Source organism: Macaca fascicularis, chromosome X, assembly GCF_037993035.2.
Source record: "Macaca fascicularis isolate 582-1 chromosome X, T2T-MFA8v1.1".
In the NCBI taxonomy this organism is placed as follows: Eukaryota; Metazoa; Chordata; class Mammalia; order Primates; family Cercopithecidae; genus Macaca; species Macaca fascicularis.
The window spans coordinates 161,012,628-161,038,963 of record NC_088395.1 but is presented as its reverse complement, the minus strand read 5'-3'; the positions used below and the strand labels follow the sequence as shown (position 1 = coordinate 161,038,963).

Below are 26,336 nucleotides of genomic sequence, written 5' to 3'. Positions count from 1 at the left end.
TTCCATCATATGATGTATTCCTTTTTGCTTACAGATTGACCTCCTAGAGGCATGCATCCCCCTACTCCAGTCTGAGCTGGTTCTCTCTAGGCCTGAGGCTCAGTTATCAACTTGGGACTTTTATTTATCCTCCCTCAGGATAGGTACCTGGTTCTTGGATACCAGGTCTTTCTCTTGTTTGATATACTCCTTTATTTTGGTGGCAAACATTCCGTAATCACTTCCTGAGAATTGTGACATTTGAGGTAGATTTTCTGAGTCTTTATATGTTAGAATATGTTTTTATTCTCCTTTGCCACTTGATTGATAATTTGGCTGCACATAGAATGTAGGCATTCACAGGGCTTTTGGGAGCAGCTTCCCTTGAGGAGAAGATAGATACAGTTAAGATCTTCCCAGCAAAGACTGTGTGAAATGACAAGGCTGTTGAGGTACGCAACGGGTAGCTTGGTAAAGGTATATCTTGTCTCTTACGTTTATGCATCTACTTTACCACCATGGAATTAGCCTATTATAATTTATTGCATTCCTTCAGTCAGCTAATCTTGTTCATGGTAGAAATTTTATTTTTTATTTTTTATTTTTATTTTTATTTTATTTTATTTTTTGAGATGGAGTCTTGCTCTGTCACCCAGGCTGGAGTGCAGTGGCATGCAATCTGGGCTCACTGCAAGCTCCGCCTCTGGGTTCACGCCATTCTCCTGCCTCAGCCACCCAAGTAGCTGGGACTACAGGCATGCACCACCATGCCCGGCTAATGTTTTGTATTTTTAGTAGAGACAGGGTTTCACTGCATTAGCCAGGATGGTCTCCATCTCCTGACCACCCGCCTCAGCCTCCCAAAGTGCTGGGATTACAGGCGTGAGCCACCATGCCCAGCCATGGTAGAAATTGGTATTGCTAGTATCATGGTAGAATTTTATATTAGCTGGATCCTAGACCTAAATGCTTCTTCCTTGTGCTTACGTATTCTGCAAGTAGGTGACGGTGGATGCTAGGTATTGTGTTATGTGATTTCATTGTATTATATGATGGGGTAGATACTATTAGCCTCATTTGCAAATTAGAAACCTATTGTTCAGAAAGCTTAAGTAACTTTCTCAAAGTCACATGGCTGGTGAATGGTAGAACTGGGGTTTGAATCCAGGCAATCTGATGGATTCAAGAGGAACCTGTGCCACTATGTGATATAGCAATAACATCTAGCTAATATACTTTCCTGAATTAAATCACTGTCATATTCAGAGTTCTGTGTCACTATTAAGACCCTCCACTATTGTGTATATTAATTACATTTCCCCATTTTAATCCCAATATCTATTCATTTTTATCACAGTCTTTTCTTATGGTCAGAAATAGGCATAGAACAACAGCAGCAATGCAAAAACCACTTTTATATTACATGTTCCAGGGATTTAACCCAATGACCTGTGATATAATGATACTGACTAGTATTTTTTTTCATTTATCTGGGAATGGGAGAGAACCTCTAACAGAACGTTTTAGAATCTGTGTTATGAGTAACCAGAGTCTTATTCTTCCTCATCTCCAGGCCTATGGATTCTGGGGTGCCACAACTCAGACTTTCGGAACAGAGGCATGACCGCCTTACTGAAGGTTTCTAGTTGTGACAAGAACACTGGTGATTATTACGAGGACAGTTATGAAGATATTTCAACATACTTGCTGAGTAAAAACAATGCCATTGAGCCAAGAAGTTTCTCCCAGAATTCAAGACACCCTAGCCCTAGGCAAAAGCAATTTAATGCCACCACAATTCCCAAAAATGACATAGAGAAGACTGACCCTTGGTTTGCACACAGAACACCAATGCCTAAAGTACAGAATGTCTCCTCTAGTGATTTGCTGATGCCCTTGCGACAGAGTCCTACTCCACATGGGCTATCCTTATCTGATCTCCAAGAAGCCGAATATGAGACTTTTTCTGATGATCCATCACCTGGAGCAATAGACACTAATAACAACCTTTCTAAAATGACACACCTCAGGCCACAGCCCCATCACAGTGGGGACATGGTATTTACCCCTGAGCCAGACCTCCAATTAAGATTAAATGAGAAACTGGGGACAACTGTAGCAACAGAGTTGAAAAAATTTGATTTTAAAGTTTCTAGTTCATCAAATAATCTGATTTCAACAATTCCGTCAGACAATTTGGCAGCAGGTAGTGATAATACAAGTTCCTTAGGACCCCCAAATATACCAGTTCATTATGAGAGTCAATTAGATACCACTCTGTCTGGCAAAAAGTCATCTCCCCTTATTGAGTCTGGTGGACCTCTGAGTTTGAGTGAAGAAAATAATGATTCAAAGTTGTTAGAATCAGGTTTAATGAATAGCCAAGAAAGTTCATGGGGAAAAAATGTATGGTCAACAGAGAGTGGTAGGTTATTTAAAGAGAAAAGAGCTCATGGACCTGCTTTGTTGACTAAAGATAATGCCTTATTCAAAGTTAGCATCTCTTTGTTAAAGATAAATAAAACTTCCAATAATTCAGCAACTAATAGAAAGACTCACATTGATGGCCCATCATTATTAGTTGAGAATAGTCCATCAGTCTGGCAAAATATATTAGAAAGTGATACTGAGTTTCAAAAAGTGACACCTTTGATTCATGACAGAATGCTTACAGACAAAAATACTACAGCTTTGAGGCTAAATCATATGTCAAATAAAACTACTTCATCGAAAAACATGGAAATGGTCCAACAAAAAATAGAGGGCCCCATACTACCAGATGCAGAAAATCCAGATATGTCATTCTTTAAGATGCTATTCTTACCAGAATCAGCAAATTGGATACAAAGGACTCATGGAAAGAACTCCCTGAACTCGGGGCAAGGCCCCAGTGCAAAACTATTCATATCCTTAGGACCAGAAAACTCTGTGGAAGGTCAGAATTTCTTGTCTGAGAAAAATAAAGTGGTAGTAGGAAAGGGTGAACTTACAAAGGATATAGGACTCAAAGAGATAGTTTTTCCAAGCAGCAGAAACCTATTTCTTACTAACTTGGATAATTTACATGAAAATAATACACACAATCAAGAAAAAAAAATTCAGGAAGAAATAGAAAGAAAGGAAACATTAATCCAAGATAATATAGTTTTGCCTCAGATACATACAGTGACTGGCACTAAGAATTTCATGAAGAACCTTTTCTTACTGAGCACTAGGCAAAATGTAGAAGGTTCATATGAGGGGGCATATGCTCCAGTACTTCAAGATTTTAGGTCATTAAGTGATTCAACAAATAGAACAAAGAACCACATGGCTCATTTCTCAGAAAAAGGGGAGGAAGAAAACTTGGAAGGTTTGGGAAATCAAACCAAGCAAATTGTAGAGAAATATCCACACACCACAAGGATATCTCCTAATCCAAACCAGCAAAATTTTGTCACGCAACGTGGTAAGAGAGCTTTGAAACAATTCAGACTCCCACTAGAAGAAACAGAACTTGAAAAAAGGCTAATTGTGGAGGAGACCTCAACCCAGTGGTCCAAAAACATAAAACATTTGACCCCAAGCACCCTCACACAGATAGACTACAATGAGAAGGAGAAAGGAGCCATTACTCAGTCTCCCTTATCAGATTGTCTTACGAGGAGTCATAGCATCACTCAAGCAAATAGATCTCCATTACCCATTGCAAAGGTATCATCATTTCCATCTATTAGACCTATGGATCTGACCAGGGTCCCATTCCAAGACAACTTTTCTCATCTTCCAGCACCATCTTACAGAAAGAAAGATTCTGGGGTCCAAGAAAGCAGTCATTTCTTACAAGGAGTCAAAAAAAATAACATTTCTTTAGCTATTCTAACCTTGGAGATGATTGGTGATCAAAGAGAGGTTGGCTCCCTGGTGACAAGTGCTACAAATTCAGTCACGTACAAGAAAGTTGAGAACACTGTTTTCTTGAAACCAGGCTTGCCCGAAACATCTGGCAAAGTTGAATTGCTTCCAAAAGTTCGCATTTATCAGAAGGACCTTTTCCCTACAGAAACTAGCAGTGGGTCTCCTGGCCATCTGGATCTCATGGAAGGGAGCCTTCTTCAGGAAACAGAGGGAGCAATTAAGTGGAAGGAAGCAAATAGACCTGGAAAAATTCCCTTTCTGAGAGGAGCAACAGAAAGCTCTGCAAAGACTCCTTCCAAGCTATTGGATCCTCTTGCTTGGAATAACCACTATGGTACTCAGATACCAAAAGAAGAGTGGAAATCCCAAGAGAAGTCACCAGAAAACACAGCTTTTAAGAAAAAGGATACCATTTTGCCCCTGAACCCTTGTGAAAGCAATCATACAATAGCAGCAATAAATGAGGAACAAAATGAGCCCCAAATAGAAGTCACCTGGGCAAAGCAAGGTGGGACTGAAAGGCTGTGCTCTCAAAACCCACCAGTCTTGAAACGTCATCAAAGGGAAATAACTCTTAATACTCTTCAGTCAGATCAAGAGGAAATTGACTATGATGATACCATCTCAGTTGAAATGAAGAAGGAAGATTTTGACATTTATGGTGAGGATGAAAATCAGAGCCCCCGCAGCTTTCAAAAGAAAACACGACACTATTTTATTGCTGCAGTGGAGCGGCTCTGGGATTATGGGATGAGTAGTTCCCCGCATGTTCTAAGAAACAGGTATGAATTCATTGGTTACTCCTTTGCTCTGCTCTTGTGACATTTGACTTTACCAGATGATGATACCAACAATGAGAGTTAGAGGATGAAAAATCAAGGTGGCTTGAAACTCTTAACTCTGGTGAGATAGAAGAGAGGTTTACAAGAGGGTAGAGGAATCAGGGTCAAGAAGGAGCAATGTGGAGCAGGAAGAAAGTCAACCTCACCTATCAACCTTATGAGCTGCAGGGGAGATCTTAGTCTCATCAGAGAACTTTAAGCGAGGCAGGAGAAGTGAGTTCATGTTAAAGAGGTTAAGGACTTGTGGAGGATTGGTTTTCATGATACTGGGGATCCAGAGGGCAAAGTAGGAGGATTTTATTTTTAGGTGAGTAGAGGGAGGTTGAGCGGTCAAGTACCACAGAGAAATGTGGAATATAAACATAAGGAGAGTCAGTCAGTCAGCAAATATTTATGGAGCACCTGCTACATGCCAGACACTTTTGTACACATTGGAGTGCAGCACAGCAGGAGCTTATATTCTGTTGGAAAGAGCAAGAGACAAGTTAGTACAAAACTAAATAAGGCAATCTCAATGGTGTTATTCAGAAGATAGAATAGAATAATATGGTAGAGAGAATAATATGATGGAGTAATATGGTAGAGTGTTACATTAGCTGTGGTGGTCACAGAAATAATCTTTGAGGAGTTGAGACCTAAATGATGATAAGAGGCCAGCTGATGGAGCTCTGAGAGAAGACGTTTCCAGACAGAGGGAACAGAAAATGCAAAGGCCCTGAGAATGGAAAAAGTTTAGCATGTTTGAGGAACAAGAAGGGACAAGCATGACTTGTCACTTTCCCACCTTGCTTTCTAGCTCAACTAAGCCCTTATTGCTGCACAGCAACCATAGAATATTTCCCTAGTCCACTGACTTTCTCATTCTCCTGGACCTCTATCTTAGATTTTCTGTTTTCCTTACATCTAAAACACCTTTTTTCCATTCTCCAATGCCCATTTTCACTCTTAGCTGATGCTGTGCAATTAACCTCCATAGACTCCCAGCATCACATTTACTGGCATTTGTACCCATATACTCTGCCTGCACACTTATTACAATAAATAGAATATATGTGCTCCTAAGGCCAACCTCTCCAGTTTTGTACTTGATTCCCATCTCTTCTCCCTTCATAAAAAATGTTGCTCCAGCAATTTCTCCGTTTCTCCCTTACATCATCAATTTCTCTCTCCACTAGATTAATCTCATCAACATCAATTATGCTATTATTTCCTCCCCTATCTTTACAGAAACCATCTTAAAATAATTGTCCCTGCTTGCAGCCTTTGCATCTTTTCCTGCCATTCTCTCCTCTTTAACCCACCCCAAAGAAGCTGTTATCGCTATTATTTTATAAGAACTACATTTTCAAGGTCATTATTGATCTTTACATTACTAATTCCTAGTCCTCATCTTATTTGAATTCTCAGTAGTATTTGAGAGGGGATTACTCCATCCTTGATACAGGTTCTCACTTGGTTTCTCTAACACCACTTTTCTTCACTTTTCTACTAAACTCACTGCCAATCTTTGTCAACTTTGTGAGTCCTTCTTCATCCCCCTAATCTTTAAAGGTTAGAGTGCTCCAGGGATTAGTTGTCCAACTTCTCCTTTATTGTGTTTTTACTCACTCTGTGATGATATTGTTTAGCCTCATGATTTTAAGTACTATCTATCTGCAGATAATTCCAGTTGAATATCTGGAGATATTCTCAGATCTCTCTCCTGAAGTCAAAATTTACATATCAACTCCCTACCTTAACATGTACACAATTAGACTCTTAATTCCTACCCCTTCCCCAAACCTGCTGATTGCCCAGCCTTCTCCATGGCAATCAAAAACCATTCCTGGCTAGGCATAGTGGCTCACTCCTGTAATCCCAGCAGTTGGGGAAGCTGAGGCAAGTGGATTGGTTGAGCCCGGGAGTTCAAGATCAGCCTGGGCAACATGGCGAAACCTCATCTCTATTAAAAATACAAAAATTAGCCAGGCATGGTGGTGCACACCTGTAGTCCCAGCTACTCGGGAGGCTGAGGCACGAGAATCGCTTGAACTGGGGAGGCGGAGGTTGCAGTGAGCTGAGATGGCCTCACTGCACTCCAGCCTGGGCGACAGAGTCAGACTTGGTCTCAAATAAATAAATAAATAAATAAATAAATAAATAAAACCATTTCCTATTTCAGTTATTCAGTTCACAGACCTTGAAGTTCTCCAATTTTTTTTTTTCTTACATTAACATCTAATCTGTAAAGGATCCTGTATTAGTCCATTTTCACACTGCTGATAAAGACTTACCTGAGACTGGGCAATTTACAAAAGAAAAAAGTTTAATGGACTCACAGTTCCACATGGCTGGGGAGGCCTCACAATCATGGCAGAAGGCAGGGAGGAGCAAGTCATGTCTTACACGGATGGCACAGGCAAAGAGAGAGAGCTTGTGCAGCGAAACTCCTCTTTTTAAAACCATCAGATCTTGTGAGACTTATTCACTATCACAAGAACAGCAAGGGAAAGACCAGCTGCCATGATTCAATTACCTCTTATCAGGTCCCCCCGACAAAACGTGGGAATTTAAGATGGGATTTGGGTAGGGACACAGCCAAACCATATCATTCCACCCTGTCCCCTCCCAAATCTCATGTCCTCACATTTCAAAATGAATCATGCCTTCCCAACAGTCCCCCAAAGTCATAACTCATTTCAGCATTAACTCAAAAGTCCACAGTCCAGTGTCTCATCTGAGACAAGGCAAGTCCCTTCCACCTACGAGCATGTAAAGTCAAAAGCAAGTTAGTTACTTCCTAGATACAATGGGGTATAGGCATTGGGTAAATACAGCCATTCCAAATGGGAGAAATTTGCCAAAACAAAGGGCCTACAGGCCCCATGCAAGTCTGAAATTCTAGGGGGCAGTCAAATCTTAAATCTCTAAAATGATCTCCTTTGACTCCATGTCTTGCATCTGGGTCATGCTGATGCAAGAGGTGGGTGCCCATGGTCTTGGGCAGCTCCACCCCTGTGGCTTTGCAGGGTACAGCCTCCCTCGTGTCTGCCTTCATGGGCTAGCATTGTCTGTAGCTTTTCCGGATGCTGGTGCAAGCTTTTGGTGGATCTACCGTTCTGGCGTCTGGAGGATGGTGGCCCTCTTCTCACAGCTCCACTAGGTGGTACCCCAGTAGGGACTCTGTGTGGGTGCTCTGAGCCCACATTTCCCTTCAGCACTGCCCTAGCAGAGGTTCTACATGAGGGCCAACCCCCACAGCAAACTTCTGCTTAGGCATCCAGGCATTTTCATACATCTTCTGAAATCTAGGCAGACGTTCCCAAACCCTAATTCTTGACTTCTGTGCACTCACAGGCTCAACATCATGTGGAAGCTGCCAAGGCTTGGGACTTGCAGCCTCTGAAGCCATGGCTGGAGCTCTGCATTGGCCCCTTTCAGCCATGGCTGTAGCAGGTGGGACACAGGGCACCAAGTCCCTAGGCTGCACACAGCACAGGGACCCTGGGCCCGGCCCGTGAAACAACTTTTTCCTCTTAGGCCTCTGGGCCTGTGATGGGAGGGGCTGCTGTGAAGACCTCTGACATGCCCTGGAGACATTTTCCCCATTGTCTTGGGGATTAACATTCAGCTCCTCATTGCTTATGCAAATTTCTGCAGCCGGCTTGAATTTCTCAGAAAATGGAATTTTTTTTTTCTATAACATTGTCAGGCTGCAAATTTTCCAGACTTTTGTGCTCTGCTTCCCTTATGAAAATGAATGCCCTTAATAGCACCCAAGTTGCCTCTTGAATGCTTTGCTGCTTAAAAATTTCTTCTACCAGATAACCTAAATCATCTCTTTCAAATTTGAAGTTCCACAAATCTCTAGGGCAGGGGCAAAATGCCACCAGTCTCTTTGCTAAAACATGACAAGAGTTACCTTTGCTCCAGTTCCCAAGAACTTCCTCATCTCTATCTGAGACCACCTCAGCCTGGATTTCATTGTCCATATTATTATCAGCATTTTGGTCAAAGCCGTTCAACAAGTCTCTAGGGAGTTCCAAACTTTCCCACATTTTCCTGTCTTCTTCTGAGCCCTCCAAACTGTTCCAACCTCTGCCTGTTACCCAGTTCCAAAGTCGCTTCCACATTTTCGGGTATCTTTTCAGCAGCACCCCACTCTACTGGTACCAACTTGCTGTATTAGTCTGTCCTCACACTGCTGATAAAAATATGCCTGAGACTGGGAAATTTACAAAGGAAAGAGGTTTTATGGACTTACTGTTCCACATGGCTGGGGAGGCCTCAAAATTATGGCAGACGGCAAGGAGGAGCAAGTCATGTCTTACATGGATGGCAGCAGGCAAAGAGAGAACACTTGTGCAGGAAAACTCCTCTTTTTTTTTTTTTTTTTTTCTTTTTAAATGGAGTCTTGCTCTGTCACCCAGGCTGGAGTCAGTGGCGTGATCTCAGCTCACTGCAACCTCCACCTCCCGGGTTCAAGTGATTCTCCTGCCTCAGCCTTCCAAGTAATTGGTACTACAGGCATGTGCCACCATGCCCAGCTAATTTTTGTATTTTTAGTAGAGATGGGGTTTCACCATATTGGCCAGACTGGTCTCTAACTCCTGACCTTATGATCCACCCACCTCGGCCTCACAAAGTGCTGGGATTACAGGTGAGAACCACCGTGCCCGGCCAAAAACTCTTATTTTTAAAACCATCAGCTCTCATGAAACGTATTCACTATCACAAGAACAGCACAGGAAAGACCTGCCCCCATGATTCAATTACCTCCCACCAGGTCCCTCCCACAACACATGGGAATTCAAGATGAGATTTGGGTGGGGACACAGCCAAACCATATCAGATCCTGTTGGCTATAATTTCAAAAAATAATCAGGGTTGATTATGGACTTAGTATTGAATAAGATGAAAATGTACCGAAATGGAACGATGAAGATAATTGACCAGGGAAAGCAGGTTACAAGCCAAGAGAGGATACAGTGTCACTTCGGATGCCATAAAAGTGATGTTTTTATTTTTTGAATGTTATTTGCCTATATTTTCAAATTATCTACACTGCATATGCACTGCTTCTGTAATAATAAAAGGGTACTAAAATAATAAAATCAAGTCTATAAATCACACACACACACACACACACACACACACACACACACACACCCCAGCCTCTTCTCTACACCTCAGTGACTACCATCCAGATCTAAACTATCATCAACTCTCATCTGAATTATTGCAGGAAGCCATTGCAGTAATTCAGATGAGAGTTGATAGAAAGCCTTCCTGCTTCCAACCTTACCCTCATATAGTCTTTTCCCAACATTGCATCTAAAGTAGTTTTTCAAATTGCAATTCTGATCACTGTTCTCTGCTTCAAATCCTCCAGTGGATTTTCATCTCACTCAGTAAATTCCAAAGACTTCACCATGGCCTTCAAGACCCTGTGAAATTTGACCCTCTGCAACCTCTCTGCCCTCATCTGTTACCATTGTCTCCTGTTAATCCTGCCCCAGCCACACTGACCTCCTTGTTCTTCTCAAATGGACCAGATATGCTCCTGTCTCTAGACCATTACAATTTCTGTTCTCTATATTTAAAATTATGTCCCCTGATACTCTAATGCTAGTTCTCTTACTTCCTTCAAGACGCTGCTCAAATTTCATTTTATCAGTGAGGCTTTCCCTAAACACTGTGTGTAAATATTATTCCCATCATTTTTTTTCAATGCACTTAACAGTGCCTGAAATATTATATATTTATTTCTTTATTGTCTATCTTCTCTGACTATAAGTTAAGCTCATTAAGAACACAAACTTTGGAGGTATTGTTTAATAGTGTGTCCCCAGAACTTTGAACAGTGCCTGGCACATGGTAGATGTTCAAATAAATGTATGTTGAATGAATTAGTAAATGATAAATGTAGGGAGACAAAAGCAGGTCTCCCATTTATGTCCAAACTCTAGGACTCTAGGAAAGACCAATTATATGGAACACAGCATCCATGGGCAAGAATGGAGGCAGAGATACCAGTTAAGATGCTATTGCAGTCATACAGATAAAAGAAGACAGTTATTTAGACCAGTGTGGTGGTGATAGAAATGGAAAGAAATGGAAGGATGTTGGGTATAATTTAAGATAAGCATATAAGACTGGCTGTTAATTGAGTATGGGAAGAATGAGGAGAGAGGATGTAAAGAACATTTTTAAGTTTTGTCCTGAGCAAGTAGGTGAATGATGGTGTCATTTAGTGAGATATGGAAGGCTTGAGGTAGAACAGATTTATTTGAGGAAACACTGAAGGGTCTGTTTTTTGCATATTAGGTTTGAGATGCCAATTAGATATCTAAATTGAGATGTTTAGTAGGCAGCTTGATGTATGAGTCTGGATAGTTAAGGAAGAGGTCTGTGCTAAAGATATAAATTTAGGAGTCATAAGCACATAGATAGCATTCAAATAACACTTAATGGGGTAAGCAAGGAAATACAAATAGATGTAAACCACTCTAACTTTAAGCTTGGTCCCTGTATTAGTTCGTTTTCACACTGCTGATAAAGACATACCCAAGACTGGGCAATTTACCAGAGAAAGAGGTTTAATGGACTTACAGTTCCACATGGCTGGGAAAGCCTCACAATCATGCTGGAAGGCAAGGAGGAGCAAGTCACATCTTACATGGATGGCAGCAGGCAAGAAGAGAGCTTGTGCAAGGAAAGTCTCCCTTATAAAACCATCGGATCGGCTGGGCGCGGTGGCTCAAGCCTGTAATCCCAGCACTTTGGGAGGCCGAGGCGGGTGGATCATGAGGTCAGGAGATCGAGACTATCCTGGCTAACACGGTGAAACCCCGTCTCTACTAAAAATACAAAAAACTAGCCGGGCGTGGTGGCGGGCGCCTGTAGTCTCAGCTACTCGGGAGGCTGAGGCGGGAGAATGGCATGAACCCGGGAGGCGGAGCTTGCAGTGAGCCGAGATCACGCCACTGCACTCCAGCCTGGGAGACACAGCGAGACTCCGTCTCAAAAAAAAAAAAAAAAAAAAAACCATCGGATCTCATGATAGTGGATAAGTGGAGACTTATCCACTATCATGAGAACAGCACGGGAAAGATCTGCCCCCGTGATTCAATTACCTCCCAACGGGTCCCTCCCAAGACACGTGGGAATTGTGGGAGTTACAATTCAAGATGAGATTTGGGTGGGGACACAGCTAAACCATATCAGTCCCTAAAGAGAAATATCCTCAAGATAATGGTGAATCAGTTAACTTTCACTTCATTAACTTACAGTCCAGTTTTCTATCATCTGTGTTGTCTGTTAAACCTCTATTCTTTTTTTGTGTGTGGTTATTCCAGCCACTATGGTGACTTTCCAAAACAGCTCACTTTATTTTTTGGATTGTGCTAATTGTGGATCCCTGGACGTACCCGCCCCCCTGCACCCACCCCACATCCTACACAGCACAGACCCAATATCTCCTCCACATAACAGCTTTTCAGATACTTCTATCTTAGGTAACTCTTCTGTCCCAGCAAAATAGCTCCTATTCCTTCAAATCTTGCTCACTGGACCTTTTGTTTTGTTTTGTTTTCTTGCCCTTCTGGCCTTTCCAAATTTTTCTGGCCCTCTCTAAAGGGGTGTCAGACCCTCAGATTGAATTGCAGGGCTGATGTTCTGGACAATAGTTGTCTGATACAACTATTGTCTGGGCTGGTGGAATACTTCCTGAGCTTCTTCTCAATCATTTTCTTTCATTCTGTGATTCTCAGAGGCAAGAATGGTCCATGTGTTTGGGAACTGGTGTCTGTTGGCAGTTTATAATACTGATCTGAATTTTCCCCAAGTGGAGCATATGATCAGGAAGTCGCTAAGGTCTGGGAATTTTTTTCGAACTTTTATTTTAAGTTCAGAGGTACAAGTGCAGGTTTCTTACATAGGTAAACTTACATCATGGGGGTTTGTTGAACAGATTATTCATTACCCAGGAATTAAGCCTAGTGCCCATCAGTTATTTTTCCTGATCCTCTCCCTCCTTGCACCCTCCACCTTCCAACAGGCCCCAATATGTGTTGTTCCCCTCTATGTGTCCATGTGTTCGCATCATTTAGCTCCCACTTATAAGTGAGAACATGTGGAATTTGAAACCTCTATTCTTGATCATAATTTAAGCCAGTTTCTGATTGGTAGTGTTCCCAGGCATCTGGCAGAAGAAAATATAAAATTTAAAGAAGAAATCAACTTTCTAGAACTCAAATTATTTTCATAAATGTTTCAAATACAATACCCAGAACAGAACGATATTAGGTACAAAAACAAATAAGAAAAAATAAGCAAGACATAACAGAAACAACAGAGAACCAAAATAAACTCACAGACCTAAGATCTTGGAATCATCAGATACCATTATTAAAACATGAAGAAAGAATTGGTGGGTTGGTAGGTAAGTAAAAAAGAAATACTGTGAAATGCAGCATGTAGAGTTTTTTTAAGTGGAAAAATACAAAAGATATAATGAGATACTATGGCTAATTGTATTTTCTAAAAATTGATGTGGCAATAAAGCCTGTCCTACATGCTCTTGTACAATGTGACCTTGCCACTCTGTCATTCAAGGAGTAGAGTATAATTCTCCTCCCCTTGATCTGGCCTGGCATTACAACTCCTGTGTGACCAATAGAATGGAACAAAAAATTGCAACCTGTGGATGTGGTGGAAGTGATGTTGTGTGATCCCTGAAGCTAGGCCAGAAAATACCATGCAGCCTATACCTGGTTCTCTTGGGATTTTCTCTCTGGAAAAATGTAGCCACCACATAAAAAGTCTGACCCTGGTGCCACAGTTCACATGTAGGCCCTTTGGTCAAGAGTCCCAGCTGAGCCCAGCTTTCTAGCATTCTCTACTAAGACACCAGACATGTGAATGAAGCCATTTTAGACCCTCCATACTAGCCCAGATGCCAGCTGTATATTACTGAGTGACTTCATTTCACACCATGAGGAGCAAAACTATTACCTAGCCAACCCCTGTTGGAATTCCTGACTCACAAAAAATCAGTACTATAATAAAATGGTTGCTGTTTTAAGCAACTAACGTTTAGAGGTAGTTTTTGATACAGCAACAGATAACCAGAAGAGACACATGGAGGACAGAGTGAGGAGGACTAAACTGTGTTTAATTGAAATCTCAGGAGGAAAGGAAAGAGGGATTAGAAAAGAAGCAATATTTGCAGAGGCAATGGCTTAATATTTTCCAGAATTTAAAAAATATATCAATACACAGGTTCAGGGAGCTCAACAAATCCCAACCAGGATAAATAAAAAATAAACACAAAGGCATATTCCATCAGAGTGAAACTGCAGAAACCCAAGAGAAAACTCTTCAAAGTAACCAAAGAAAAAAGACACTCTCTCAAATGAGATGCAGACAGGCAAGTTTTCAATAGTACTAATTAAAGATAGAAGCTGGGTACAGTGGCACATGCTTGTATTCCCAGCTATTTGGAAGGCTGAGACAGGAGGATTGTTTGAGCCCAGGAATTTAAGACCAGCCTGGGCAACATAGCAAGGTCCCATCTCAAAAAAAAAAAAAAAAAAAAAAAAGAAGAAGAAGAAGAAAAGAAAAAAAAAGAAAGATAGAAGAACATGGTGGAATAGAAGGCTCCTGACTCTCCCTCCACCCACGGATGTACCAAATAAACATCTATTCACAGATCATTTCCTTCTGAGGGAAAGTCAGAAATCAGTCAAGGGACTTCTACCCACTGGCAACTGAGCAAAATTCTACATCAAATGGGTAGGAAAAGCTGAGGCATGAGCCCTGCCCCAGGCACTGCACCATACAATTGGGAAAAGAATCCCCAGCACCCAGATTCCCTCTGTGGAGAGGAGGGTTTGGACATTACATATAAGTCCCTAACTCTGAGGCTACCCACGGTTTGGCTCTTAAATCACCAACTCTGAGAACAGAGGATTTTAAGCATATACAATTCTCTCTATACTATAAGAAAAATGTGGTGGTTTTGTGTGAGTCTGTAAGCACTCCCAGGGGCCTCATCCCCAGGGAGCAGTACAGAGAAGGGCCATAGAAAAAAAATGTGGCTCCCTATTTCTGTCCAGAAAGAGTTTATGACACATTCTTCCAGTAGCTACTTTGTGGCCTGGCTTCTAATTAACTTGCATCAAGGAGCTGAAGACAGACAAATAGTAGCCTGCTGGCAGCCTGAGGAGAAAATTGGTACTTCCCAAACCTTCTCCTTCAGCTCATCCCAATGATAACTCCAGATCTGTTAATCCCTCCTGAAAGAATTTGTCCATACATCCAGTGTCCGAACTTTTGCTTTACAGCTTCCACCTGAGGGACTGCATCCTAACTCTCCTAGCTTTGAGAGCAGAAGAGACTAGGCAAACATGACTTTCTCAATACCACAGGGAAAAAAAGCAGCAATTTTATACAGACTCACCAGTACTTCCAGGGGCTTCATCCCCTGGGAGTAGTGTATAAAAATACAACTTCCTATTTTTCCCTGGAAGGGGTTTATGGCACATGTTGAGCACCCAAATGTTTACAGCTATTACCTGAGGAATGCATCCTAAATCTGGCTCTGGGAGGGAAAAGGACTAGGCATATGCAAGTCTTCCTAGATCACAGAAAGAGATGGTTTTAAATGGGCATGCAAACACTTCCAGAGGCTATACCCACTGAGAACTGTGCAGAAAAGAGGCTGGAAAACACAACTCCCATTTTCTTTCCAGAAGGGGTTTACTTCACACTATTCCGGTGACTACTTGACAACCTAGATTCTAATGAAATTGCATCAGGGAGCTAAAAGGGCAGAAGAACAGTAGCCCTCAGGCAGCCTGAGCAGAAACTCAGCAATTCCTGAGCCTTTCCTCTGGCTCACCCCAGTGATAAATTAAAGTCCTCATTCTACCTGGAAGAAATTTGTCCGTGCACAAGCACAACTTCTATAGCTTCCACCCAAAAGACTGTCTCCTATACAACCAAGCTCTGGGAGTCAATGAGGCTTTGTGCTCCCAAGTGGCCATAGACCACAGAAAAAAAAAGAGGTGAACATACAACAGGCCAAATTCCAGCAGCCATCTCCCCAGGATCAGAAGGTACAGCCTGAATATACAGGCATTTGTCACAGATTTTCTCTCCAGCTTAGTACAGAGAGTTGGAGATAAACCCTGCACTCAGCTTCACCATGAGGATAGAAGGAACTGGAATACATATCCAATGCCCCGGCCTTTCCAGTCACATCTAGAGGGTCTGCCTTCTACTTTACTGGTCACAGGGTACTGACAGGACGTGGCAAATTCTAATCTCCAGGGGACCACCAAAAACAGAGACAGCACTTTAGCCAAACACAAAGATTTGTGAGGCACCTTAAAGTCTCCAGCTGGACCAACTGGTGAGATCCTTCTCCTACATGAGGCATGTCTGACACGACTGGGAGAGGCAGTTTTCTTATCTTATGTGCAGACACCAACACAGGGAGCCAAGGAAAATGAAGAAACAAATAAATACATTCAAAATGAAAACAAGATAAACCTACAAAAACCTACCCGAGTGAAGTAGGGATATGTGATTTACCCAAAAGGGAATTTGAAACAATGGTCATAAAGATGTTCCCTAAAATCAGGAGAGAAATGCAAGAAAAAAATTTAGAATTTCATCAAAAAGATAAAAAGTATTAAAAAGTACCAAACAGAAATCACAGAGTTAAAGAATACTATAACTAAACAGAAAAATTCAGTAGAGAGGTTCAAAGCAGACTAGATCAAGCAGAAGAAAGGATCAGTTAACTCAAAGACAGGTCACTGAAAATCATTTAATCCAAAGATCAAAAGAAACAAAGAACAAAAGAGCAAAGATAGCTTAAGAGACTTATGGGACACCATCAAATGGAACAGCGTATGTATTCTCAGTGTACCTGAAAAAGAAAACTACAGGCCAACATCACTGATGAATATAGATGCAAAAATCCTCAACAAACTACTAGCAAACTAAATTCAACAACACATTAAAATGAGTATTTGTCATGCTCAAGGGGGATTCATCCTAGGAATACAAAGATAGTCCAACATATGGAAATCAATAAATGTGATATACCACATTAACAAAAAGAAAGACAAAAACCATATCTTTATTTCAATAAATGTCAAGAAAGCATCGAATAAAATTCAACATCCCTTCATGATAAAAACTCTCAACAAACTTGATTTAAAAGGAGCATATCTCAAAACAGTAAATGTTATATATGACAAACGCACAGCTAACATTATACTGAATGGGAAAAAATTGAAAGCCTTTCCTCTAATATCTGGAACAAGACAAGTATGCCCACTTTTATCAATTCTATTAAATGTAGTCCTAGAAGTCCAAGATGCAGGAATTAAGCAAAAGGCCTTCAAATTAGAAAAAAAGAAATCAAATTCCCCTTGTTTGCAGAAGATACAATGTTATATTTAGAAAAACCTAAACACTCCACCAAAAAACTGTTAGAACTGATAACAAATTCAGTAAAGTTGCAAGATGCAAAACCAACATATAAAAATCAGTAGCATTTCTATATACCAAGAGCTAACAATCTGAGAGAGAAATCATAAAAGCATTTTCATTTATAATAGCTACAATAAAAATAAATATCTAGGAATAAATTTAACCAAAGAGGTGAAATATCTCTATCCTGACAACTGTAAAACATTGATGAAAGGAATTGAAGAAGACACACACAAAATGAAAAGGTATCTATCCCATGTTCATAGAATGGAAGAATTCATATTGTTAAAATATCAGTACTACCAGATTTAATGTATTACCTATCAAAATGCCAATAACATTTTTCACAGAAATAGAAAAAGCAATCTTAAAATTTGTACAGAACCACAAAAGACCCAGATATGGTTTGGCTGTGTCCCCACCCAAATCTCATCTTGAATTGTAGTTCCCATAATCCCCACATGTCATGGGAGGGACCCAGTGGGAAGTGATTGGGTCATGGGGGCAGTTTCATTGTCCATATCACTATCAGCATTTTGGTGAAAGCTATTCAACAAATAGCCTGATGATGCAGTGGAAAAGACAAACCCATTTTCTGGGGAGAAATTCAATCCAGCTACAAGAATTTGTATAAGTAACAAGGAGCCAAATGTTATTCGCCAAGATAATGGGGAAAATGTGTCCAGGGCATGTTAGAGATCTTCGCAGCAGACCCTCCCGTCACAAGCCTGGAGGCCTAGGAGGGAAAAATGCTTCCGTGGGATGAGTCCAGGGCCCCCCTGCAGTGTTCAGCCTGGGACTTGGTGCCCTGTGTCCTAGCCACCCCAGTTAAAAGAGGCCAAAGTACAGCTTGGGCTATGGCTTCAGAGGGTGCAAGCCCCCAGCCTTTGTTCTGTGGGTGCACAGAAGACAAAAATTGAGGTTTGGGAACATCCGCCTAGATTTCAGAGGATGTATGGAAACGCCTGGATATCCAGGCGGAGGTGTGCTGCAGAGGCAGAGCCCTCATGGAGAACCTCTCCTAGGGCAGCAAGGAAAAGAAATGTGGGGTGGGAGCCCCCAACAGTCGCCACTGGGGCACTGCCTAGTGGAGCTGTGAGAAGAGGGCCACTGTCCTCCAGACCCCAGAATGGTAGATCCACTGACAGCTTGCACCATGCACCTGGAAAAGCCATAGGCACTCAATGCCAGCCCATGAAAGCAGCCAGGAGCAGGGCTGTACCCTGCAAAGCTACAGGGGCAGAGCTGCCCAAGGCTGTGGGAGCCTGCCTTTTGTATCAGGGTGACCTAAATGTGAGACATGGAGTCAAAGGAGAATATTTTGCAACTTTCAGGTTTAATGACTGCCCTATTGGATTTCAGATTTGCATGGGGCCTGTAGCCCCTTTGTTTTGGCCAATTCCTCTCATTTGGAATGACTGTATTTACCCAACACCTGTACCCCTATTGTATCTAGGAAGTAACTAACTTGCTTTTGATTTTACAGTCTTATAAGCGGAAGGGACTTACCTTGTCTCAGATGAGACTTTGGACTTGGACTTTTGGGTTAATGCTGGAATGAGCTAACACTTTGGGGAACTGTTGGAAAGGCATGATTCTGTTTTTAAATGTGAGGACATGAGATTTTGGAGGGACCATGGGTGGAATGATATGGTTTGGCTCTGTGTCCCCACCCAAGTCTCATCTTGAATTGTAGTATATTGTTTGTAAAAATTCCTGCCTATCCAGAGGTTTTTTTAAAAAAACACCTATGCTTTCTCTGAAGCCCACATTGCCAAGATGTTCATCATGGCAATATGGCTTGTGACAGCAAAAATGACTCACCAACGGAAGTAGCTGGCTTCACTGCTCAAGTGATTATCCTGAACCATCCAGGCCAAATCAGTGCTGGCTCTCCACCTGTGTTGGATTGTCACACAGCTCACATTGCTTGCAGATTTGCTGAGCTGAAGGTGGTTGATTTCCTTCTGGTTAGAAGCTGGAAGGTGACCCCCATTGTGATTTTTATTTCTATGGTTTCTTTCTAGTTTAGTCTTGAGGTCTCTCCCTTGAGAATGGTCATAAGCCAAGATAGCCACTTTCTAGGAGAGTCCTGACCAGGGGGAAGGTTAAGTTTGAGTGTGTCAGCTAGGTGAGACACAATGATGAAGTAAAAACAAAATAAACAGTGGAATAAAATATTAACAAGTACCTAGAAATAAGTCTAGCTAAAAATATGCAAGATGTCTATGGAAAAAAAACTATGGAAATTTACTGAGAAACTTTAAAGAGTACCTAAATAACTTTCAAGATACACCACATACATGAATTGGAAAACATGATATTTGAAACTGTCAGTTATTCCCAAACTGATTTATAGATTCAGTGCAACCTGAATGAAAATCCCAAGCCTTTCCTTTTGTAGAGCTCAACAAGCTGATTCTAAAATTAATATGACAATGTAAAGGTTTATGAATAGCCAAGTCCTTCTTGAAGAGGAAGAATAAGATGAGAGTAATTGTTGTATAATATATTGAGACTTATTTTAAAACTATAATAATTAAAACAGTGTAGCAATTGGTATAGGGATAATCAAACAGGTAAATGAAATTGAATAGAAAATTCAAAACTAGTCTAACGCACATAGACACTTAATTTATGACAAAGGTGTCACAGAAGAAGAGTTTCAATAAAAGATGCTGAAAAATGTTGGTATCTATATAGACAAAACATTACACTGGATTCCTAACTCACACCATACACAAAAATCCATTCATGTTGCATTACAAGTCTAAAAGTGAAATATAAAATCATAAACATTTTAGAAAGAAAAAGTAAAAGAATATATTAATAACCACAGGGTAGGGAAAGAAAGAGAATTGACATCAAGATACAAAAGCACTAGCCAATAAGGATTTTTAAAATAAATTCCACACATTAAAATTACAAACTTATGCTCATCAAAAGATAACATAAAAAGAATGAAAAGAGTAGCCACAGAATGGTAAATGTTTGCAATACATAACACAAAGAACACACAAAGGAAACTTATATAATAGATTTTAACAGGATTCTCTGTGTCCTCCTTCTCCAGCAATCAAGGATATATAGGGTACTATTTTGATTCAAAAAGAAAAAAGCAGATTATTCAAGAGAAAACTTAGCAGAAAAAAACTTGGATAGGTGCTCCACAAAAGAGGAAATCCAAATGACTGCTACTCATAAGAAAAGATGCTCAACCTGACAGAACATCAAAAAATGTAAAAACACAGTCAATACCAGGTATTTGTAATAATTTGGAGCAAATGGAACTCTCATACATTGCTAATGAAAATGGAAAATGGTGCAGCTGCTTTGGAAAACAGTGTGGCAATACCTACCAAAGTCGAACACATGCATACCTAGCAATTCCACCGCTGTGTATGTGCCCAACAGAAATGCACATATATGTTCACCAAAAGATATGCACCAGAAGGTTCTAGCAGGCCCATTTGAAAGCACCAAAGATTATAACGACTCAAATGTCCGTAATTAGGGTATATTCATATAATACTATACAACAATAGGAATGAACAAACTATAGCTACATACAATAATATAGATGAATCTCACAACCAGAATGCTAAGTGAAAGAAGAAACAAAAGAATATATGTAGTATGTTTTATTTACACACTTCAAAACAGGCAAAACTAAACTATATTTTTAAAGGATGTACGATTATCATAAAGATCAGAATGGTGGATACCTTCAGTGGGAAGGGAGAAAGTATGATTGAAAAGGGACATTCAGTGAGTCTTGTGGGTTACTGGCAATGTTACTGATCTGGGTGATGATTGCATTTTTGTACCAAAGGCATTTGTGTTTTATGCACTTTATTGTACATGTTTTAGTTCACAATTTTTTTTAGTTCACAATTTTAATAGGATTTTTAAAAGTAAAAAGAAAAGAGGTCCAAGGGCTTGACCATGGGACTCTCTTATATTTGGAGTATGTTTATAAACTCTACATTCATTCAACATTCAACAAATATTTTTTGAGCTACTACTTTGTGCCAAGCACCATTACAGGTGCTGGGAATACAACAGTGAACAAAATAGACAAAACCCCAGTTTTCATGGAACTTACATACTAATAAAGCTTGGCAAAAGCATATTTCAAGGAAGATAAAGTGGTTAACTATGCAAAATGCTTCTCAGACACCTAGGAAAATGAGGATGTGAGGCATTTCTACCCACTTGGTACATAAAATTATTGCTTTTCCTCTGCTTTCTTTTCTCCAGGGCTCAGAGTGGCAGTGTCCCTCAGTTCAAGAAAGTTGTTTTCCAGGAATTTACTGATGGCTCCTTTACTCAGCCCTTATACCGTGGAGAACTAAATGAACATTTGGGACTCCTGGGGCCATATATAAGAGCAGAAGTTGAAGATAATATCATGGTGAGTTAAGGATAATGGAATTACAAGAAAATTAATTTTATATATTTATTTTCTTGCTGACTATAATGTATTCCCACTTTTTGAAATGTTTAAGTATAGAAAAATAATTCCATAATTATCATGTTTGTGTATGTTCTTATATTTTTCCTGTGTATTTTTCTCCTTATATATTCAAATTATACCATACAGAATTCTGATTCTTGTTTTTTAACTAAATATCACATCATAAACATTTCTTATGTCATTAAAAACACTTCCTATGTATGTTTTTAAAATACTGCATAATAGTCTATTATATGAATTTTTGGAACCATAGTTTATGTAACCATTTATTTGAACAACCTTTTAGACAGTTTCTTTTTTCACTATATAAATAACGCTGTAATCACAACAGTTTTTCTAAGATTAAAATTCCAGAAGTGCAATGTATTTGAGCATCTTAACAGTTTTTCTTATTAATTATTTGGTAACGTCCCTTGCACATTTGTCTTTCGTGGAGGAAGTGCTTTTCTTATTAATTACGTTGCCTTATATATTAGATAGTAAACCACTGAACATTTTAATGAAAAGTACTTTTTCAAGTTTTTGTTTTCTCTTAATTTCATAAACGATGGTTTTTGAAATAAAACAAGTTTTAATTTTTAGATAATAACCCATCAATTTTTACTTTTTGACACTTTGATTGCTTTTATGTTTATAAAAATTCATGCCTATCCAGAGACTTTTTTAAAAACAGCTATACTTTCTTCAGTTTTTCTCTTACAGTTTAATTTTTTACATTTAACTTTTTAATACTTCCTGTGGACTAAAATTTATTTTGGTGCATTGTGTGAACCAAAGATCAAAGTAGTTTTATTTTTTCCTGAAAATATCTATTCATTGTTTCAATTAATTGATTGTTTATATTAAGGATGTAGAAGGATCTAAAATTATGGAATTGTGGGCAATTTTTGCCTTACATTTTATTTGACTTTCCATATATTCTATGATAAATATGTATAATTTTTAATCTGGAAAATAAACCTTTTTAAAAAGATAATATGCATTCATTCTAGAATTTGTCATGAAGAACCTTAACTTACATATCAACTCCTGGCGTTATGGTCTCTTATAACCCCTGCAGTGACATTTTCCCTTTTACTCTGGAATTGCCTTTAAGTGTTTAGGAGTTTTCTCCTTTGCAACTTTGAGTTCATGCCTTAAATTTAGAATACAAAACCTCCTCAGGATTAGGTTTGGGTTCTAACAGCATCCATCTGTACCACTTCTTCCAGGGTATTAAAAACTTTGATAAAGACCAAAAGACAGGTATTTCTTTTAGGGATGTAAACCCTAAGGACTTTAAGATCCTAGAAGATTATTCTTGCTTTTTTTTTTTTTTTTTGTCGTTATTGTTCTGCAGGTAACTTTCAAAAATCAGGCCTCTCGTCCCTATTCCTTCTATTCTAGCCTTATTTCTTATGAGGAAGATCAGAGGCAAGGAGCAGAACCTAGAAAAAATTTTGTCAAGCCTAATGAAACCAAAACTTACTTTTGGAAAGTGCAACATCATATGGCGCCCACTAAAGATGAGTTTGACTGCAAAGCCTGGGCTTATTTCTCTGATGTTGACCTGGTAAGCAGGTGTCTATTGTACTGACCACTTTTTGGTTTAAAAGAAATGGTCTTTGTGTGCTAAGAATTTTGGTTTTTATCCTACATGCAATGAGAAGCTTTAAATAGGGAGTTGATCACTATATTTGTGTTTTAGAAATGTCATTCTGGAATCTACTGAAGAGGATGGATTATATTTTTGGAAGATGGGAGGCAGGTTGGAGTGGCATAAAAATTGATGAGAAATCCACTCTGGTTCATAGGTGAGAGAGCTTATACTCATAGGATTGATGTCTTCCCTCCCTAGGAAAAAGATGTGCACTCAGGCCTGATTGGACCCCTTCTGGTCTGCCACACTAACACACTGAACCCTGCTCATGGGAGACAAGTGACAGTACAGGAATTTGCTCTGTTTTTCACTATCTTTGATGAGACCAAAAGCTGGTACTTCACTGAAAACACAGAAAGAAACTGCAGGGCTCCCTGCAATATCCAGATGGAAGATCCCACTTTTAAAGAGAATTATCGCTTCCATGGTAATATATCCCACATCCAAACATTATCACTGTGAAATGCAGATTGCACTTTGACAAATGAGACTTGATCCAGTGCCTTAAACATTGTATTTATTTAGAGTATATCTGTGGGAGTGGAATCCTGATAGATGTCAGTTTTTTTGGTGGAGTGGAGGGAAAGAAACTTATATAATAGATTTTAACAGGCTTCTCTGTGTCCTTCTCCAGCAATCAATGGCTACATAATGGATACACTACCTGGCTTAGTAATGGCTCAGGATCAAAGGATTCGATGGTATCTGCTCAGCATGGGCAGCAATGAAAACATCCATTCTATTCATTTTAGTGGACATGTGTTCACTGTACGAAAAAAAGAGGAGTATAAAATGGCAGTGTACAATCTCTATCCAGGTATGAGCTCGTTTGCGTTCTTTCTTCTACCTACTCTATTTGTTGAGTACTTACTTTAAATGGTCTAGGCACTGGGAACACAATCAGTGAACAAAGCAGACAAGCTCCATGCTCTCAGGTAACACTTCTTCATGCTCTCAGGTAACACTTTTTCAAACCTACAGGGAGATAAATAAATTAGCAAATGAACAAGATAATTTCACATATAGAAAAATTGCTAAAAACGAAATAGAACATAATAAATGGATAATTAATGTCATAGTACTTTCCTAGGGAAAAGGAATTTATTCCTTTATCATTTACCATCTCAAATCCCATAGGGCACCAGTAGTCATCCAAAGAGTGATTTGTTTATGTATGTAACCAATATATTGATTAAGCACTACTCATAATGTTGATCACAACACAATTCTATTTTGGTTCTCCACTGTCCCTTTAAAATAGGTTTGGCCAAGTGCAGTGGCTCACACTTGTAATCCCAGCACTTTGGGAGGCCAAGGTGGGAGGATTGCTGCAGTGAGCTATGAAAGACAGCAGCTATAAAGGGGCTTTGGGGAAGCATGATCATCACAAGGTACAGAAACAGAGAACTCAGCCATGTCTCCCTTTTCCAATGCGATTGGATGAAATGGCTCCTTCCTCTCAGTTTAGAAAAGTATTGACATATTTTAAATCATAAAAATCAATCAAAACTTTGTAATCTCACATCCCCCAGAGCTATGTCTCTCTTCATCTTTGTAATAAAGAATAGTCCACATTTGTTTTCTTTGCTCTTTCACTTTCTACTTTCTCCTTAATCCATTGCAATCTGACTCTAAATTCTACCATACCACTATCTAAAGTCACAGGCCACAGTTTTCATCTTACTTTGCCCCTTAACACTACTAGGTAAGGTTGATCACAGATGACTACACAACTCTATGTATATACTAACAATTATTGAATTTTTATTTTATTTTATTTTATTTTAAATTTTTTATTATACTTTAAGTTCTAGGGTACATGTACACAACATGCAGGTTTGTTACATATGTTGGCATGCTGCATGCACCCATTAACTCGTCATTTACATTAGGTATATCTCCTAATGCTATTCCTCCCTGCTACCCCCACCCCACGACAGGCCCTGGTGTGTGATGTTTCCCTTCCTGTGTCCAAGTGTTCTCATTGTTCAGTTCCCACCTATGAGTGAGAACATGCAGTGTTTGGTTTTCTGTTCTTGCGATAGTTTGCTGAGAATGATGGTTTCCAGCTGCATGCATGTCCCTACAAAGGACATGAACTCATCCTTTTTATGGCTGCATAGTATTCAATGGTATATATGTGCCACATTTTTTAGTTCAACCATTGTGGAAGACAGTGTGGCCATTCCTTAAGGATCTAGAACTAGAAGTACCATATGACCCAGCCATCCCATTACTGGGTATATACCCAAAGGATTATAAATCATGCTGCTATAAACACACATGCACACATATGTTTACTGTAGCACTATTCACAATAGCAAAGACTTGGAACCAACCCAAATGTCCATCAATGACAGACTGGATTTAGACCCTGTCTCTAAAAAAAAAAAAATCTGGTTTAAGAGTGGGGGTAAACTTACCCTATTTCTTCATAAAAATTCTGATAAGCCCTGTAACTTTCTCCTCGCCCTTAAGTAATAAACAGGACTAAGGTCACTTTATATCACAAATACAGTTCAAATCAGAAATTACAATGTCCATCTCAAGATATTAATCAAAGTTCTGAACTTGATTTAACTTCAATCTCCCCTCCAACTTGAGCCTGCATCAGGCTGGAAGTCTGCACTGGAAAAGGGAGACATGGTTGAGTCCTCTGTGTCTGTACCTTGTGATGATCATGCTTTGCAACAGCCCCTTTATAGCTGCTGTTTTGAACTCCAACATGGATAGGTTAAAGGTAAGGGGATAAGATAGTTCTTACCTATTTACAGCTGGCACCATTGTTGTAAACTAGCTTAACACTGTTTGTGCCTGGCAATACCTAAAGTTGACTCTTTCTCCTGCAGGGCACTTTCAGGGAACTCTTTAGAGACTCCCTTACATGACTGTCATGAAATCCCCTTGACATGGTTTCTTCCACCTTTATTCTGGGTGGTCACTTGTGACTCATTTCTCAGCCCTCAGTGTTCACCTGCAGCTTCTTGTTGCTGGGGTAACTTTACCCTTGTAGGCA

General features: G+C 39.8%; 1 protein-coding gene across 7 annotated transcripts in view; it reads left to right on the top strand.

Annotated features, from left to right (window-relative positions):
• The window catches only part of F8 (coagulation factor VIII), a 209,992-nt gene that overhangs the window by 118,000 nt on the left and 65,656 nt on the right, over window positions 1–26,336 (top strand). For 3 of the 7 annotated variants that reach the window (XR_287458.5, XM_045383830.2, XM_005595034.4), the window contains 5 exons: window positions 1,553–4,658; window positions 21,465–21,618; window positions 23,021–23,233; window positions 23,519–23,747; window positions 23,955–24,137. Coding sequence is in view for 4 of the 7 variants with exons in the window: in XM_045383830.2 (XP_045239765.2) it covers window positions 1,553–4,658; window positions 21,465–21,618; window positions 23,021–23,233; window positions 23,519–23,747; window positions 23,955–24,137 (3,885 nt within the window). In the remaining 3 variants the exon portion in view is untranslated. Of the gene's footprint in view, window positions 1–1,552; window positions 4,659–21,464; window positions 21,619–23,020; window positions 23,234–23,368; window positions 23,475–23,518; window positions 23,748–23,954; window positions 24,138–26,336 lie in introns of those variants that run through there. The other 4 variants (XR_012430159.1, XM_045383831.2, XM_005595039.5 and 1 more) reach the window with 4 other exon arrangements.